This window comes from Alexandromys fortis, unplaced genomic scaffold (assembly GCF_014885135.2).
Source record: "Alexandromys fortis isolate MF-2015 unplaced genomic scaffold, M_Fortis_MF-2015_v1.1 scaffold_181, whole genome shotgun sequence".
Taxonomy (NCBI): Eukaryota; Metazoa; Chordata; class Mammalia; order Rodentia; family Cricetidae; genus Alexandromys; species Alexandromys fortis.
Window position 1 is genome coordinate 834646 of NW_026068069.1, and position 19316 is coordinate 853961.

Consider the following 19316-nt stretch of genomic DNA (forward strand, 5'->3'; position numbering starts at 1 on the left):
TGCTGACATAATAAAATGGCATATGTAAAATAACTTAATAAATATCTGAATTTATAGTCATTATCAATTGATATTGTTTTTAATTCTTTTTATTTATACCCCATAATTACATCATCCTATAGTTATGAGCATAGGTTTTCAGTAATACACTGGTATTATTGAGACTGCTTAGGTTAAAAGATAAAACTAACTTATGTTATTAAATGTCCTTTAAATGAAACAAATCTGTTGTAGTGAATTTGAAATTATTTACACAACAGACACTTAACTATTCTATGCAAAACACTTATTACTCTATATATACATACACTTAAATACTATGATTACAAAATGAATAAGAATAATCAATGACAGCAGGTTTACAACCAAAGAAAACAAAACCTTTAATAATACTACTGCAATATGGTGTCAAGAGAAAGGCTGGTCAACCAAGGTTGTAAGACTAAGCACAGTAAGTCTTTCTGTCAACTTACAAGTCCGAAGACATTCTCCCCAAAACCTGATTTGTCACAACTTCATAGATACATGATCATTTAACGAAAAGAGAATCCAAGGAAGATGAGGGTCAACTGTAAGAAATGTAGAATGTTAAACAGCCACAGAGGAATCAAATGGGTATCAAATACTAATCTAAGCAATTGTGTGGGTAGGAAATCAAGAATAGACTAATGGTAAGAGACTGTGTAATTTAATTAATTTTTAATTCATCTAAAATTTAGTTAAAATTCATTTCAGTAAAATTACCTAAACTTAGTTACAAGTACTATATATTTATATAGCGAGATGTTAGTTTCATAAAGAAAAACATTTGTTCCTTGCTTGTTGGTTGGCTGGTTTGTTTATTTCCCTCCCTGAAACCATATATTCCATAACCAGAATTTACATCTCACAGCACACAGCAAAGTGTCTTTCCAGGAGGTACTTGGCAAATCTTGTCGAAATGAATAATACATATTGAAAAAGGTTAATCATTGGGAGAGTCAACACTGCATCCAGTAACCAAGTGCAACCATTAAAGTGGGGATTCGCGCATGATTTGGAGTGCTGTTGGGGTCCATTTTCTTTGTTTTCCTCCAGATATGCAAATAGTTCTCTAAAAACAATAATCCAATGATACTGAAATTCTAGATAGCATCAAAATAAACAGTGAGGATATTTGATACTCATGTAACTCTCTACTAAGACTTTTTCGTTACCATAATAAGTATTAACAGAAACAGCTTGGAGGGATACCTTTCTCAGCCTCAATACAGGGGAAGGGACTTGGTCCTGTCTCAACTTGATATGCCAGACTTAGTGATTTCCCATGGGAAGGAAGCCTTATCTTAGTGAATTGAAGTTCAAGGGGAAGAACGAGAGAAGGGGAGGAAGGGGGAATTGTGATTGGTGTGTAAAGTGAAAAAAATAAATAAAAAAGTAAGATTAATTTGACTCACTCAGTTTCTGAAGCTTCAGTCCATGGGCTAGGCCTAAGATGAGACAAAATGTCATAGAGCTGTGAGCATGGGGCTGAGGAAGCTGGTAGCAAGATAGAAGGAAATGGAGAAGGGACCAGTCACAAGGAACGTCCTCCTAATGCATGCCTCAGTGACTGGCTTTTCTGCCAGACTCCTCCTCTTCCAGGCAGTTCAACTACAAACCCATTATTAGATAACCCATTAGTGAAACTAATGCCTTCCTGGACCAGTCACCTCTCAATAGCACCACCAGCTGGGAACAGGAGCCTCTTGGAAGGGATACTTGCTCATCAAATTATGGCTCCCAGCAATGATCATAACTGAAAAACCCTAATGTTCAGAACAATATGCATATTACATCTTCTACTTCCCATGAAAATACAAAGTAATAACAAGGGAGAGCAACTAAATCAAAGGTTTCTGTTAGTTTTTAAAAAATAAAATGTGTTAGTGGAAGGGAAACTAACAGAAATAGATTTTCATATATATATATGAATATATATGCATATATATGTGTGTGTATGTATGTATGTATGCCATAAGTTTCTCCGTATTTTATAATATTACTTTTCCACACCACCATCTTCAGTATTAAATAAGTTTAAAACAATGGCTTTGAAAAATAAAATTATAATTAAAAAATAGGACGGTCACATCATGGACATGGTAATTTTTTTCTTCTGCAACTCAGTCTCAGACTGCCAGTCTCAAATACTCTCCCCACTTCAGGCCCTTGAGTTGACTGAAGGACCCATTGGCCCTTGTCTTCATAGACAGCTGTAAGATGATCACTTACACAGAGTTTTACCTAGAAGTGAAGCTTGACAGTGCATGTGTTCAACAGAAGATAACGCTGGCTGTGGGCAGGCACCCCTGCCTCACTAGCAAGGTAAGTTTTTTAAGGTACATGGAACTCAATTTTCTCTGGAAAAGTCCACCCAAAGAACTTCAAAGTCATTCCTGACGTCTGCTCCCATATTTTCTCCGTTCTGATCTTGCATTTTTTTTTTAACTCTCCAGCCTGTCACTTCATTTGAGCTTCCTTTTAGCTGGTTCTCAGCTCGCATGTCCATGCTCCTTTGCTGAATGTCTTCTCTCTTGTTACCTGCATCCCTCACAGTATAGACCTGTGCCCGCCCCCACCCCCGACCGGATGTTCTGCCTTCCTGAGCCTTTTCATGTGTGTTTCCCTTCTTTCCTAATCTAGAAAATACGGACAGATAAGTGTTTGCTGAAACACCAACCACTGGGAGAATGCCTGGATGACGACTGTTGGCTGAATAAATGAATAATGAGTAGAACTTGATGAGCCTTAAGTAGACATTCTCCTGTGTTGTGCCAGTTCCGGAAACATTAATCACCCATACCTGCTCATCTCATATACTATACCTCTGGGAATATTGTCATCTTCCAGCCAAAGCCCAGGAGTGATCGTATCCTTCCCCCAGTCTACCACTATGCCCCTGGATTGTCACTAACTGTCAATTCCGTCTTAACTATCTCTTAGTTCATCATGCTCATTTTTTTCCTTGTCACTTTTATTAAGATTCACCTCACGTGGTCAGAGGATTTAACTAAATCTCCTAAGGCGCTATCCCTAAGCACAAGGCCTCTAAGGCATCCTCCCACACTAAACCCATTAAGAAAGATCTCTGTGTGATACTCTACACTCAGAACTCATCAGAGTTTCCAAGTACCTACCAGCAGGACTGATTTTCTATACGGATGGTTCATTACAGTCACCCAGAAGGATTTTTAACAATCTCATCTTCTCTTCTAAGGCCACACTGTCCCACGAAATTCTAAGACTCACACACTCATCTACAGACATAGCTGGGCCATTGAGTGTTATGTATAAGTCTTTTATAACTGGATTCGCATATAGGTTTTAATCCTCACTTATCCTATCTCAAGATGTGCTTAGCCCAAGCCCTCCAACGCTGTTAGTCAGCCTTCTCTGCGCTCCCTCGTCTGGAAACTGCCCTGTACAGTTCTGCAGGTTTGAGGGAAGCACATTTCTTTCTCTTATGCACCACATACTTTCCACCATCAGAGAAGGCAGGACAGTTATGGGCAAAGAAATGTTTGTTGATGATAATCAGATAACAACAAATGTATTCTTAAAGATTTTAAAATCTATGTTACCATTTCTGCTCTACCATGTTCATCATGCAAGTTACTCAAATACCTTTTGGCTTGAATGCACCAATCCAATGCAATAAGTCAATATTATGATAACAGAATCATGGGAGTCAGTATACCAGTATTTTCGAACTCTTATTATTATATATCACTCAGATATAGTCATTAGGAAAAGCTATAATTCCTTAAGGATTATAAAACTATGTAAAAATAGTTTAAGAATGTCTGAAAAATCCCCTTTGATTTTTTTTTCTTTTTAGGAAAACACTATGTGAGCATGATGATTAGGCAAGAAGACATGCATATGTAAGTGATAGTCTTATACCATTGCCTTAAAACCGGGGACTGGCTGTTCAAAACAGATGAATATCCACTATGTTCAGCAAATCCGGTTTTATCCCATGCTTTTTCAGACCCAGGCCAGATGCTCATCTTACTAGACCTGGATGGAGGTGGGTGGTCCTTGGACTTCCCACAGGTCAGGGAACCCTGATTGCTCTTCGGGCTGATGATGGAGGGAGACTTGATCGGGGGAGGGGGAGGGAAATGGGAGGCGGTGGTAGGGAGGAGGCAGAAATCTTTAATAAATAAATAAATAAAAATTTGAAACATTAAAAAAAAAAACAGATGAACGACAATGACTAAGTTCCATTAGTCTTTATGATTCCAAGAAAGGAAAGAAAACGAAGAATAACTCAAAACTGACTATGTACATAAGTATGTGAATTCACTTAAAATCCATATACTATGAAAATGGGGAGTTATCTCAGTGGGTAAAACACTTGCTGTGTAAATGCAAGGACATGGGCTCCACCTCCCGCCGCAATGTGAACATGCACGCATATATTTTAATGGGCACTGTGATGTCAGCACTATATCCACATTAGTCACTTAGGAAATACACTATGATCATCTTAGTCACCTGGAAAATGTCAAATAATATCCATGTTGCAGGCATCACCTGTAAGAGATGCTGATACATTGGACCAGCAGTTGGTTCCAATATTACAATTCTTTTCAAAGTCTCTCAGAGAATTCCACTGTTTGATAAAATAAGGAACCACAAAACTGGCCTGGATAGATGGCTCATCAGTTAGGAGAACATAGTGCTCTTACAAAAGACCCAAGTCTGGTTCCTACCACCCTCATCAGGTGGTTTATATATACCATCTGTATCCAGCTCCAGGAGATCTGGTTCTCTCTTCTGGCTTCTGACAACATCTATACACTCATGTTTATACACAGAGATGGACACAAAACAAACCTTAAAATAAATAAATATAAAGAAAATAAAACACCGAATCTAGCCTTCCCCACTATAGCAAAACAGACCTTTGAAAGACACATTACAGCTAAACTCTTTCTAATTGGCATTCCTCTCTTCCTGGGGGCTGAAGCATATGAACACTGCCATTTGGATATCAGAAATAGTTAACATGAACGCATGGCTTATTGCATGCCGAGCAGGCTTCTAAAAACTTTCAGTGTATCGACCTTTTCAATTCTCCACAATGATTCTGTAAACTTGGCGCTATCTTATGGCATTTTGCTTCTTCCAAAACAGATAACTTTCATGAAATGCTACTCCGAAATGCTTCAATACACAGGAAGCCACTGAGTTTTCTCAGAAGTACTATGAAGTAAGCATTACTGAAATACCATTCTGTACACATTAAACCATTGAGTCTTCTCAGAGGCGCTCTGAAGTAACTATCACTGCAATACCAGAAGTGCTCTGAAGTCAGTATTACTGCATCATGGTTCATTGATTATGAAATGAAAATGAAAGAAACAAGAGACCTGATAACTTGTCCATGGCCATACAGCCAACAAATCCCAAACTGGGGTCTAGAATCAGATAGTTCAGTTCTTGAAGTAATTTGCCATTAGTAGTGGCCAATGGGAATAAAGGATATTAATAGAGAACAAGTTTCCTAAATGTGTCTGTTTATATCTAAGAGATGCCACAGCTAATAAAGTTGAGTAATAATGATACCATCTTTATTACGAGACAGTTTATTACACAGTTGGAATCAACTGGAGCTTCCACAGTGCAGAACATAAATAATATTGAGTGATGGAGGAAGGTCATTGAGCAATAAAGAAACTGCTTGGCTGGCCCTGATAGGTTAAAACATAGGTGGGAGGAGTAAACAGAACAGAATTCTGGGAGGAAGAGGAAGTGAGGTCAGACTCTGCTCTGCTCCCGGACAGACTCGACAGCTCTGCTCTTTGGAGCGGAGACGCCAAGCTCCGCTCTCCCAGGCAGCTCCGACCCAGGATGGACGTAGGCTAGAATCTTCCCGGTAAGCACACCTTGGGGTGCTACAAACAATTATTAAAAATGGGCTAGTTCAGGTGCGAGAGTTAGCCGAGAAGAGGCTAGATAGCCATGGGCCAAGCAGTGTTTAAATGAATACAGTTTGTGTGTTGTTATTTCGGGCATAAGCTAGCAGGTGGCCAGGGTGATGGGGACGCAGCCCCGCCGCTCCTATTTCAACAATTGAGAAACAGATCTGAGATGGGAGCCAGATTCTGGGTCAGATATGAAGGCAAGAGGTGAGTTAGAAGCCTGAGCTCTCCTCCTGGTCCGTGCCATAAGACGAAAAAGGTAGATTCACGATACACTGCCTATAGCGGAGGCTCCACGGGCATATGGAACAAGTCAAAGAGGCTGGCTATATAAGCAGATCATTTTAAATATTCTTTGACAAATGTATTTTCAGGAGTGCTACTCATTATGTACATTAAATAATCCTCATGTCATTAAGAAATCAGCTTGGTATTATAGGATCTTACCTCATTAAATGCAGCTTTTATTTAAGTGTTCATCTTCCTATATTTTGATTTGTGTTTTTACCTCAAAATTAAATGACCGTTAATGAAAAGAGTCATTCCTGACCATCAGCTCTTAGTTATGCAATGGAGCTTTTAATTCTAGGCCCAGTTGTTGGGATCCCACTCCTCCTCTGAGCTCCTCAGGTAGGATAGCAGCCCTGTCCTAAGATGGCTGAGTGTTCCATCTGCAGGGGTTCCCCACCTTCCCTAGATTCCCAAGCCCACCACAGACAGCTCCTCAACAAAAGCACAACACCTGAACTTCATTTTTAACAACAACAACAAAAACAAAAATACATTTCTCAAACTATCTGTTTGCCAGCTTAGTAGGAAATATTTAAAACAGTTGCAGTAGGCATGGAGAAGTCTCTAAAGTACACTTTATACTTTAAAACAAACTCAAGCAATCCACCAAACACTGGGGCAATTGTTAACAACTGTGTTTTCTCTATGTCTGCAGAATCTCCCTTCTGCTTTCCAGCCCCAGCTTCTCTTGAATGTTATGAAACATCCACGTGGCCTTCGCTTAGCTGATGTGTTAAGGATGTGGTTGGCTAACTCTCCACCCTCCTTTCCCTCACTTGTGTCTTTTCACTAGGTCCTAATATTCAGAAATGTTAGTTAAGGTTCAGAAGATAATAGCCAATGTGCAGCTTTATAGTTGTCACTGTATTTTTCTGTAGTTTCTTTTTCTCTGATTACTTTGAATTTTAACAGCTAGTTTTCATATATTTGTATACCTAAACTATCACCTACTATTATAGGAGTTTTATAAATAAATAACTTTCCAAAAAAAAAAAAAAACAAGTGAAAGCAAAAAGGATAGTGAAAAAAAAAAAACCCAGATACTATTGAAAACAAAGAATGAGGAATGCAGCTGTTAGTATTATAAACAGTAAATAAAGATTTAAGAATCTCAAAACAATTAAGAAATCAATTTCATCGTCTACTAGCTCCCAATAGGCCCAAAACAGTGCCTGTTCAGTTTTAAAGAATAAATCTTTCTATTCGGTTAATTCATAAACTTGGAGCACACTTGCCGAACTGTTCATGTACAATACATTTCCAGGACAGAAAAACATGAAACGCACCTGAAGCTGACAATGGGCCTGGACTGCTGTGTTCTTTCTTAGGAGATTAAATTAGAACGGCACTGGGCCTCTGGGGCCCTGGCGCTGCTCAGTTCCCACCTTCCTTGACTGGCTTTAGTATCTGACATTATTTAATAATGACTCACACATCTTGGTACTTTTTTCATTCTTATATTAACTAAATTTCTTGAACAAAATGTCTTGAAATGGGGTATAAAGCAAATAAACTGTACTTTGATATCTGGTGCATTTCTCTGTATTTTTGACTTGCTAAGTAGAAAAACAACTGAACTCATGTCTCTCAACGAGCAGGCTGGTTTAGACAACAACACAATGAAAGTGGAACCATAAACGGACTTGACTTTTTTTTTTTCAAGAAATTAGAATAGTTGTGAGTTATTAAGGAAGAAAAGCCTTTAAAGCTGACAGGAGTGTCACGCTATCACGCAGTTGATTCTCAGTTGTCTGGAGGCATCTTTCAAACCTAGTAATCGCTTCAACTGCTGGCAAACATCTATTTGGAAGGCATAAACTGTCTCAAGGCAGGTGATAAGGGACCACTTAGCAATGGAAATGAATGAAGCTCACAAAGCGCTGAAAGCAACACTGTTTTCCCATCACTTCGGAGGTGATTTTATTTTGAACAACGAAGAGAACAGTGTGGCGGCAACAGCGTCTCCGGAAGTCAGTTATGGATGATTTCACCTGTCGAGTGGGGTGGGGGAGGAAGGAGTGGGGAGAGAAGCTTGCTGCTTCTAGGCAAGAAACAAACAATGATAGAATCACACCGAGAAAACACTTCGGAAAGACTGAATTTTGCATGAAAATCATTGTCTTAGATTTTGCCACATCTACTAATAACTTCCGGGGACATCGACCATGATGACAACAGAGCTAAGCCATCATTAGGCAGGGAGTCGTCTGTCACTAGGCTGGGGAGATGGTTTCACGAGTCAAGAGCTCTCTGTGCCACCATGAGGAACCAAGTTCAGGTGCCCAGACCCAGAGTGGAAATCATGTATGGCAGCAGGTTCTACAACCCCAGCATTCAGAACTGGGGGACAGAGTGGCCTAAATGGCATACTTCTGGTTCAGTGCAAGAGACTGCCTCAAAAAAAAAAAAAATGGCGGCAACCATTTGAGAAGACAACCAATATAGGCAACTGCTGGCTTCCACATAGGGACACAGAAGAGATGTCACTGGCATAGAGACATGGGCACACAGCTGCACACACTCATTCATATAAAGGGGGGAGTGGGAGAGAGAAGATAAAGATGAAGGCCAAAAAAAAAAAAAAGGGAGAAGGAGGAAGAGAGAAGAAGGGGGAAGAAAGAACAACCTACAAAGACTAAGGACAAGTGGAGAGATCTGAGGGACCACCCTGTAGGAATGGCAAAGATACTCTGAAACTATAAGATGCTATGAGTACTATATATACAGTCTAATGTCTCAGCTCCCCATTTAACTTAAGAGCACAGAAACAACTCGTGAAATATATCCTTTTGTAAAATAATTCACTATGATTTTTATTGCCATTAATGGGCCAAAAGTGAACAACCGACTTCCGGCATAAAGTTAAATATGAAGAGTCAAATACAGCTCTGTTTACTCACGAGAAATGATTCTTTAAAGTCACAAAAAATATATTTTTTTTGCCAATATAGAACTGGCTTTTGAAACAACATGTAGTTGAGTTATATATCTTTCTATTGGCTTATTTTATTACAAAAATCAAAGTGAGAAAACCTAACTCTCTTCAATTGACCTTTGATGATCAAATGCAGAACTCACAGGGTGAAACTAATTACTGAAGTTAAAATATTTTAAAACTTAAATATAAGTAATAGTACTCCCATAAAAATATTCAATACTCTTAGTAACTAAACAGGAATATATAAATAAGTTAATTTATAATAAAAAGAGATGTATACATGATACAGAATTTTAATGGGAATTTCTGAAAAAACATTGATTCTTTTACAAAGTTGAGCACTGCAGTATTATGATGGTATGGCTAACATTCCAACATACTAGAACTTTTTCTGGACCTCAGAGTCAGAGTCAATAACACAGCTTAAAGTTACTGGAGACTGCTAGCCTATGATGTACTCAAATTGTTTAATTTGCTTTTTAAAGGCCAGTATAAGACTCTATCTTGCTTGCCTTGGGGTTCCAGTGTAAACAAGTTTTACCATCTAAAATTATGGATAGCTGTAATCTTAAATTATGAACTCTTCCGTGCTCTCGACCCAGATAATGTGTGTGCATCATTTGCTAAAAGCGGCAAATACAGAAGCTGAAAAACAACTTTCTGAAATCTACCATAAAGTCGAAAAGCAACCATTTGTGGATACTGCTTGATAAACAGAGATGCTTTGTATTAGGGTCAGTGGGGACCAGAAGCAATGGTTTAATCCCTTGTAAAAACTCTATTAATGATTTCTGTAAAGTATCCCTTCCCTTCCTTGTGTGATGCTTTCTATGATGCTCAGTAAAGACAGAGCAAAGTCCTTTGTTAGAGATAAACACAGACACAAATACAGACACAGATACAGACTCCTACAACAGACAGAGGACAGAAAACACAAGGAAAAGAACATGGACAATTCAAATCTGGACTTGCTCGTGTTTAATCAACTCCAAGGTGAGGTGCTTTTATTTCTTTCCTTAACATGACACCCACGCATTATTGGTGACTCGGGGTTAATAACCACTACATATAATCTGCACGACAAAGTATTTAAAGTACAAATTCTATTCTTACTGCCAAAAGTCATTCATTTTATGGAAAATAATCTAATAAAATTTGTAGCCTAAAGGTTCTTTGGCTCAAAAAAAAATTAGTATTGTTTTTGTCAGCTTGGGCCAGACGTATAAAATAAAAATCCTGGTGTCCAGTGAGACATGAAACGAACTGAAAACTGCCTGCCTTTGCTGGAGAATCAGAAAACAAAACTTAAAACACTAAACTTTAAAACCTCCATTGGCAAGGCAATGTTGAGAGCCATACGCAGTCTCCTAAAGCAACAGAGATCAACAACAGTCAAGTCAAGGCTCCACCAGCAGAAGGTACCAATCAGTGCTAGCACAGAGTAAGTCCAACAGAAGCACCTTCTAACAGGCTTCAGTCTATACACAGAACCGGAGATGCGCGTGAGTACACCAGCAGCCTGACAAGTCCTTGAAGATTAACAACTTGAAAAAAAAAATGGATGATTCAGTCCCAAGCGGGAAAGTATCCATCTGCACTCTTCATTGGCGTCAGGTGCTGTCTGTGCCATGAAAGACCAGGGGCTGCGAGAGCAGATGTGGAGAAGAGAAGGAGGAGCCAACTGGCAAACATATGTGCCCCGCCCGGGTACCAGAATCTGATTATTAGGTACTGAAGTTATACATTAGTGTCTCAAAGTTCCCCTAAACAGCAAGAAGAGTTTTCAGCCACCTTAAGAGATCAGGACCTGAAAACTAAGCAGACTGAGCTACTGAAGATCGCTTGGGTTGCTAGCAGTTTGGGGTTATTAATAGAAATTGCTGTAACGTTTGCCTAGAAGGCTCTGTGTAAATTTAAGTTTTCATTTTCTGAGAGCAAAGTTGTTGTGGGGTTTTTCGTTGTTGTTGGTTTTTGTTTTATTTTGTTTTTCTGGAATAAAAAGGGAGAGAGAAGGAGAGGAGGTGTTTGTGGAAGTGGAGGCCAAATGGAGCATCACTAACTTCCTTGCCTGTTGAGACTTTATGAAAAACTCCGAAAATGGAACAGACCTCTAGAAATTAATCTATGAATTAGCTGAGTAATTTTTCTTTAAGTTGGTATTCTCTAACCTGTTTAGAATTCTTGAATAATGAATATTTAAATAATGTATTCCATACATTCTCCTTTAATTTGGTTACATTATAATGCAATTTAGAAGCACTCTGAATTTCACGGTCAGTTTACTCCCATTGGATTCTTTATAATTTCTAAAACAAAACAGAAATCAGTTTTCCAGTGTTTTATCACAAAATCATTAAAGCATGGACTCGGTAACTAAAAGTTTTAAATTTTTGTTTGGCTCATTTCACACAGATGAATCAACATCACGAATGACTAATACTCGAGGAAAGTTTAGGAATCCATGTTATATTACACAGCTCCTGGTTTGGTACCCCTAAGCACAGCATACCGCTCTGAGACCTCGATGAGAGGCATGTGAAAATAACCTGCCACAGGCTAAATACTGTAGGAAGGCCTTGGGGCTGTTCGGAATTTCATTCAGGAGACTTTTTTCCAACACTAGAACAAAATGTTGAAACAATCTGAAGGAGATTCCAAAGTCAGGGATGGACAAGCATCGTTCCAAATTAAAACATATTGCAAACGTTACTAGAAATTTCACCACAGCCCTGCCTGGAAGAGAACCCGCACATCACTTGAGCACGTTTTTCTTGTCATGGGACACAAACAGATAAAGCACTAAGAAAAAGACAGCACACTCCTAGCAGAATCAATAAAAACGTGGAAGATCATAATAGATAGTTTGCTAAAACTTTGTTTAACTTAAACAATGAATTAGCAAAAAACAAAAAAAAACCCACATTATTTCCCCTTTTTGTTTTCACACAGACGTTCCAGACGGCTGTAGCATATCTTCCCATAAGACAACCCGAATGAATTTTATATGTGAAGCATTTGTTGCCTTTTGCCGATGATTTTACATTTTTCTTTCGGTCAGTGACATTACCTTTACTGAGAAAAGCTCTAGCGCTTTGGTGTCGTCTTCTTCTAAGTACGCTTGTTTTGGTTTTGAGATAATCCGACTACACATCTGAGGCTAACCTCAGATTCCCAGCCCTTCCTCTTCAGACAAGCAAGGGTTGAAATCACAGGAATGGATTACCAAAGCTGAAGGACGGGTTTATAGAACAAAAGTTGCTATTTTATTATTAAAGGAACTACTTATACCATCATCTAAATTTGCCTAATACATGCTCCAAATGCATAATTACCAGAAAGTTTCCTTGTGTATAATAATTAATTCAAAATGCCTCATTGAATTGTATCACAACACATTTTGTTTAAAGGGCTAAATAAACTAAAGTGATATTACACTCCTGAAAGAAAAGAAGAAAGGAACCATGGAACTTTGATGTACAATCATTTCACACGTTTTCATAAAATATGCCCTCCACACTAAAATTCCTGAAGATAAACAACCAAGTTAAAATGCAGTTTTAAACAGTGTGCACTGGGTAGTTAAAAGAAGAGTACACTCCAAATATCTGAAAACAAAACTACATTAAAATTGCAATGTATTATTTAAACATCAAATCAATTGTTACTAAGATTATCTTTCAGGAAAGTGATTTCAAAGTCAAATTCTAAAGGGAAAAAGTTCACAAGACTAATGGCCACGATCTCATCACAGCCCACACCTCTGATTATAAAAATAATTCTGGCTATTGATAAATTGCCACCAAAATAGACTTAAAGTCTAGAGAACAAGTGGATAGCCTCAGTCGTTTCCCCAGATTGCTCACACACTACACAATAGAGGGTTTGAAGAGCTGGAAATGAACCTACCATGAATGACATATTGCTGACCTCCCACTGAGTGTTCAATCCCCACTTGAACATTCCCAAGGAAATCAGATTTTAGCCATGTGAAGGTAAAGGGCTGTTATAGTGTAAATAAAGAAGAAAAAAAAAACATAGTTGACAAGACTCAAACTAGTCTTCTTGTTAGAGACATCAAATGAATACACTTGCAAGTAAACACCATCAAAAGTAAATACAGAGGGGTAGGGGAATTGCATCTGATGGAGATGTAACCAAAACTCTGCTCAAAGTTAAGATTCATGCTAACAACGAAACCTCAGAGAGGCTGCTCTGGGTCCAATAAGAAAGATATGTCCCACAATCATTCCCAAATCTATAAAGGCAGCTACCATGAATCTTAAGCAAATAAAAGTAGAGATAGGACTCTAGTCCAGGACGTGAAGTGGCACGTACCTGTAATACCACAAGTATCTGTCACACTTCAAGGCTTACCTCATAAGACCAGACACACTGAGTCCCACCGAAGCGGCGAACACAGCGACCCACTTCCACATCCTCGTGAGTGGTGTACATTTCTCGGAGGCATTCGCCAATGTGAGGCACCATCCTCCTGAGGACTTCGCGGCTGAAGATCATGCCCGGTCCTCCCATGCAGAAGTTCTCCCCGGGTTCCAGCCCCAGCTTTCCAAGTTCCTCCGTATTCCCCAGGCCAGTCTGTCCCAGGTAGAGAGGCTTGCTGCTATTTAGGGACCTAAGGAATTCTTCTAATTTATCACCTACAAAGAGAAAACAGAGAGTCACCTCCTTCCCTCATTTCACAGGCCATTACTGTGTTCATTGGAGTGAGAGAACTTCCGCCATCGCTCTTAACCTCCGTGTACACCTTTCGCCGCCAGGAAGAAGAAACAGTTCCCCCTCCTTTAATTTGCAAAACACACAAGCTTATGATTATTTCTCTACTCTAAATACAATTTTAACAAGTCTAACAATCATCAAACTTGAATCCAAAGTGAGATAAAGATAAGGTAACAAAGACTGTTACTATGTATGAAGTGACAGAAGATTCCGGAAATATAACCCAATATCAAATGCAGGTATTTTGACAGCGAGTAAATATTCTTCTTTGTATGTATATTTGTGTCTATTTCCTCATAGGTAGGGACACAACATCACATGTCTGCATGTGGAGGCCAGAGTTAGGTGTCCTCCCTCTGGTTCCAGGCACCTGGTTTTTGGAGACTGTCTTTCGAACTTGCATGAAGTTCACCTAGTAGACTAACTTAGGAGGCCAGAGAGGCCCAGGGAGTATTCAACTGTTTCTAGTTTTTTTCTTTTTACCTGATTTTGGGGGTTGCAACTCTGGTTCTGAAGCAGGCAAGGCAAGCACTTCACCAGCTTAGCGACCTTCATAGCTCCAATATCCAACTATATTCTTTTATGATAATTGACTTGGCTAGGTGTTTCTCATTAGTTAAAACTTCAGTCACATAACCTACATTTTTTAAGGGGACATTTAAATAAAACTTCATGTTGACACTGAACTTAGGAAGGCATTAATTACTTCAGAGTGAAAAGGCCCTAACCATTACAATAAAAATATTGTGATAAGGTGACTTGCGGGTGGTAAGTTGATCAAAAGAAAGGATTTAAAAATAAAACTCTGTATCTTTAAGAGGTCAAAGCATTTGCTGTTCTATATAGCAATATATCAGAATAGTCAACCTCATCACATTCGTGATCAGTCTTGGCACTCTCATTTTTGATGGCCACTATCCTGTCACACCCTCTAGTCCCCAACAAGTATTTCTTTTAACTATGACTGAGTTATTAATACAAAATGCTTTTTTTTAATTTTAAGGGAAACACAATATGATATTTCAAAGATTTGAGGGACAATACTTCAAAGAATTAAAACAAATAACAAAAGTAGGTGCTATCAGTTGTACACTGTAAAGTGCAACTCCCCTCCCCTTGCCAGGATGCCTTCTGTCATTTTTGGATGAGAGACAAAAGATAATTATCCTAAAGTCCAAGTACCACAAGGCAAGGAACAGAAAGAAAAAATAGCTGAAGTGTTAATACTTTTTGAAAGTGGTACTTTTCTCTGAATCAACCATAAATACCACATTACAGAAATGCAATCGTAATAGGTTTGTTTGTCGTTATCAAAACCTCTCATTTCAAACGGCGTCACCACAGTGATTCTGCTCCTTCCAATTCAAAACTTAGAACACCAGCTGTTAAGGTCAACTCCTTGCCCCAAAGAAAACCTTTGGGTCTGCTTGTCCTAACATCTGGTGAAGAATATTAACCTTGATCATGACAGTCATAGACTTACAGGAAGCCAGCACATACTGAGGAAGGGCTGCCCTCCACAGAACAAGAAGTTAGAAATCACAGAAAGACCATTTCTTTCTTTGTAATCTTTCCCCTCCATTTCCACGATCTGAACCAGAAAGCCTTAGTCTTGTGGTCTAAGGAAGTTTGAGCCACCGAGTTTAGAAATTATCTGTCCAGAACCACGGACAATCTGTAAATAAACGGCCCCTTCCCTGACAAAGTTTCCTCATGCTATGGCTGTGTGATGCTGTTCTGGGTAGTTCTAGATTCTGGCATATGCTATAACCACCAAGATGAACTGCAAAGGATCTGCCCTTAGTGTGCTTGATGCAGCTTGCAGCTACGGGCGGTCTCTGTAAATCTAAAGCTCTTTCAACCTCCTTTCTCCACCTGACCTTTGGGCAGCCCCACCCATTGTCTCTGGGTTTTATTAAAGTATGGCAGAGAATGGGGAACAGCTAGCAGGCTGGGCTGGTGGGTGTACCCAACGTCAGTTTCAGTGTGGGGGCAAGTTTCTAAAGGCAACAGAATGTTCAAACACGGGTCTGGGACAGTAAAAGATGACTAGCCTCAACCCCAGGGGTCCGCAAACTGCTCTAGACCAAGCTGAAACAAAGGAGCAGGGGAGTAAAGCAGCAACGTGCAATCCCCAGCTCTGCTCTAGCCAGCATCCTGCATCTTGCTTTCCTCTAGCCAGGACACGCCCCTCTGGACAGATCTGGGAAACTATCACCTACTTGGGGGAGGGGTGGGAATGGATTTTGGGTTAGCTCTAAGGTCCCTTTCTTGGCCTTTTGAGTAGGGACCTGCGCCGAGAGGAAGGAGCAACTACAAGAGCGAGGAAAGTGAATAAAGCTGAGCAGGTATGAGGAGGGTCCAGACTGCAGAAGAGGAGGAGCAGGCTAAGAATGGTGGGTGGAAGCAAGGGGTGGGGATAGCGGGCCAGGGGCTGCAGAAAGCCAGAGCAGGTGCTGGCAGAGAGACAGTGGAGGGGCTGGGGATGGCAACAAGGAAAGGAATCGGGAGGTGGGCAGGGGGCACAGCTAACACTAAGAGGTCACCTTTGATGTAGACATCGTCGTCGGCGCGCATGAACCACTCATACTTGTCCAGGTAGTGGTCGTGCATGTACTTGATCATCATGAAGGACTTTTTCTGGGGAGGGTAGGAATCGTCGACCCCCGGCAGAGCGATGACAGGCAAAGGTGGAGGGGGCTGGCCGAGCGCAGCACTGGGAGGCTGCTGACTGGAAAAGAACTCCACGCGGCCAGGGATGAAGCGCGCCCAGGTCCTCTGAGCGGCCAGCGCGCGGCTGCCCAGGTACTTCTGCGCGGTCATCACACCCACATAGAGGAAGTCTCCGGGTCCGGAGCTCGGGGCAGCGGCGCCCCCGTCCCCGCTGCCGTTGTGGCTGCTCCCGGGCCGGCCACCCTTCCGAGGGCCAGCCGCGCCCCCGTCCTCCTCCTCGGGTTCCCCTTTAGCAGCTGGAGCGCGGGGAAGCGCCGTCGCATCTTCGGGCTTGTGTCCTCGCCTCCTCTGCGGCAGCGGAGCTGGCTGCTGCCAGGGGCTGCTCCGAAAACTGGGACCTCCGGGCGCCGCCTCCGGCCGCTGTGGCCCCTGGAGCTCCTGGTTGGCAGGGGGCGGCGACTGCTCTAGCCGCGGCCGGGACTGGGGTTGGGGAAGCGGCTGCTGCGCGCCCGTTCGGGGCCCCGTGGCCAAGCGGCCGTAGAAGGAGCAGAGGCTGGAACCACGTCGCCTTTTCTCACTCAGCTCGGCCACCCGGGGGGCGATGAGCCAGGACGCAGCAGTGAAGCCCAGGACCAGCCCCAGCGCCACGCTCACCCACGGGCGGCGGGAGCGCACCGCCATCGCGGCAACCCGGGGCTCGGATGCAAATTGGGCGGTGTAGGAGATGCCGCGGGTCCCCTAGGCTGGCTGCCGCCCCAGCTGGGTCTCAGAGACCCCAGCCCGGACCGTGGCACGCAGCCTGGGCGCCAACGAGAGCTGGCTATCCCCACGCCGAGCTGCCGGCCGTGCGCTGCAGCTTCAGGCGAGGCGACAGCTCTGCTCCGCGCCGGGGCTCCCGCCGAGGGTCGGGAGTGAAACTTCGGCAGCGGCGGAGGTGGCGGTGGCGGCCGCGAGAGGAGCTGCAGGAGGAGGAGCGGCGGCGGCAACGCGTCCGCTTCTCGGCTGCCACCCTGTCACAGGCGCGCCTGGTCCCTCCTCCTCCCGCAGCCTCCGCCCTCGCTCCCCGCCTCCCTCCACCCGCCGCCCGGCTCGGGACCGGCCCGAAGGAGGAGCCACCCGCGCCGTGGCTGCCAGGCGTGGGGAAGCGCGGGTCGTGGTATTTCCCCGTCACCCGCCCTTGGACGCCCCCCAACCAGCTCCTGGCTCGACTGGCCAGCCTCCTCTCCGGAAGGAAACGACGCCTGTACGGCCACCTCCGGCTTCCAACGCGGCGGTCCCCTGATCTCCCCTCCTTCGGCTCCAGCTCTGGGTCCCGTCCCGCCCCCGCCCCCGCCCCCGCCCCGCCCTCCTGACCCGGCTTCCCGGGTCTCAGTTGTGCTCCCTCCGGGTGCCTCTGCCAGGCTGGGTTTACACTCTGAGCTAGAATTCCCGAATCCCCAGTAAGAACTCGCTGCCGTGGGTGGGCTCCCCTCTTACAATCCGCGGCCCGTGGCGTCCTGGCGTGACCCTCTTCCACTGTACCCCGCCCGGGGTCCTCGGAGCCACTTTGGCGGTTTTGGTTTTGAGTGGCTACACTTACTGTTGCCACTGTGCCGCGCCCTCTCTCTCCTCTCACTGCCAGGAAAGCAACTGTCAGCCCCAAGCCCAGCCGCCCTACCTGCGTCTTTCCCCTTCCCTCCCCCTGGTCAGAACATCAGCAGCACTCGGTGTCTCCTGAAACAAAATCTGAGATTGGAAATAAACGCTCCGAAGGCCAGGAGAGATGAAGGTGAATGGGGGGGAAGGGGGTACGAGGAGAGAATATTGAATCCTCAAGAAACTTGTGAAGACTGTCCTCCACCTGTTGACTTGGGAAATGTGGGGCTGCCTACTTGTCCCCTCCTCCTGGTAGTCTTTTTTGGAGAAATAAGCATGAATCACTTTCTGTCTGGGAAGAAAGACTAAATAGGACCGGCAAATGATTACAAAATGCGAACACATTAGAAAGCCCCAAAGACGCAAACCAAGGAGATCATCCCGTCAAACTTAATCACAAAATAAAATAAAAGGTGTAATTTTTGTTCTTGCCTGTTCTGAGACACTGACAAGAGGCAGTTCATCTCTCTGCAAGGGATCTCAAAATGGTTCAATGGTATTGGCGAAAATCACTCTTAATATTGAGAAGAATTTATCTGAAGATAATATTTTGAAGGAGACTTTTCAAAATTGTTTTCTAAACTAATGGCGTGTGTCTAACCATCTACAGTCTGGTGTGTCTGACATCCCAAACCTTTTGCATCTCTTCCGATTTCACTGCTCTGCTTTCCAGATCAACCTCAAAGGGGATGGATGGTATTGAATGGCATTAGGCGTAATGACTCTGTCGAGCACTGTGTTGGCAGCGTCCCTGGAACAGTCAGCCTGCCTGGAATCATTGCAGAAGGGTTCTTTCCACGCCAGTCACTGGCTGTCCACGAGCCCGGCAGACTAAAGGTTGCTTCTGTTTGACAATGAGTCGCCTCTCCTTTCCACATCTGAGCCTTGCCCTGCGACTTATGGGAATGAATGTCGAATTTCAGCTAGGGAACAAACCCAGCCAAGCAAAAAAGACTATCCTGATTAACAGTATATCTTCACCAATTTTTTTTTAAATTTTCATGCAAGTGTTATCTCATGGAACTTTGGCCACGATGAATATTCTTTATCATTCTTTCATGGTAGCCACTGACCACATGAAATTTGGGGGC

The 19316-nt window shown here is 42.6% G+C and overlaps 1 protein-coding gene across 1 annotated transcript in view; it reads right to left on the minus strand.

Annotated features, from left to right (window-relative positions):
• The window catches only part of Chsy3 (chondroitin sulfate synthase 3), a 215035-nt gene extending 197632 nt beyond the window's left edge, over nucleotides 1-17403 (minus strand). The window contains exons 1-2 of the mRNA XM_050120873.1: nucleotides 16464-17403; nucleotides 13555-13838 (exon numbers count right to left, since the gene is read on the minus strand). Of these exons, the coding sequence (XP_049976830.1) occupies nucleotides 13555-13838; nucleotides 16464-17271 (1092 nt within the window). The 5' untranslated portion in view covers nucleotides 17272-17403. The remainder of the gene's footprint in view (nucleotides 1-13554; nucleotides 13839-16463) is intronic.
• Between the last annotated feature and the right edge of the window lie 1913 nt (nucleotides 17404-19316).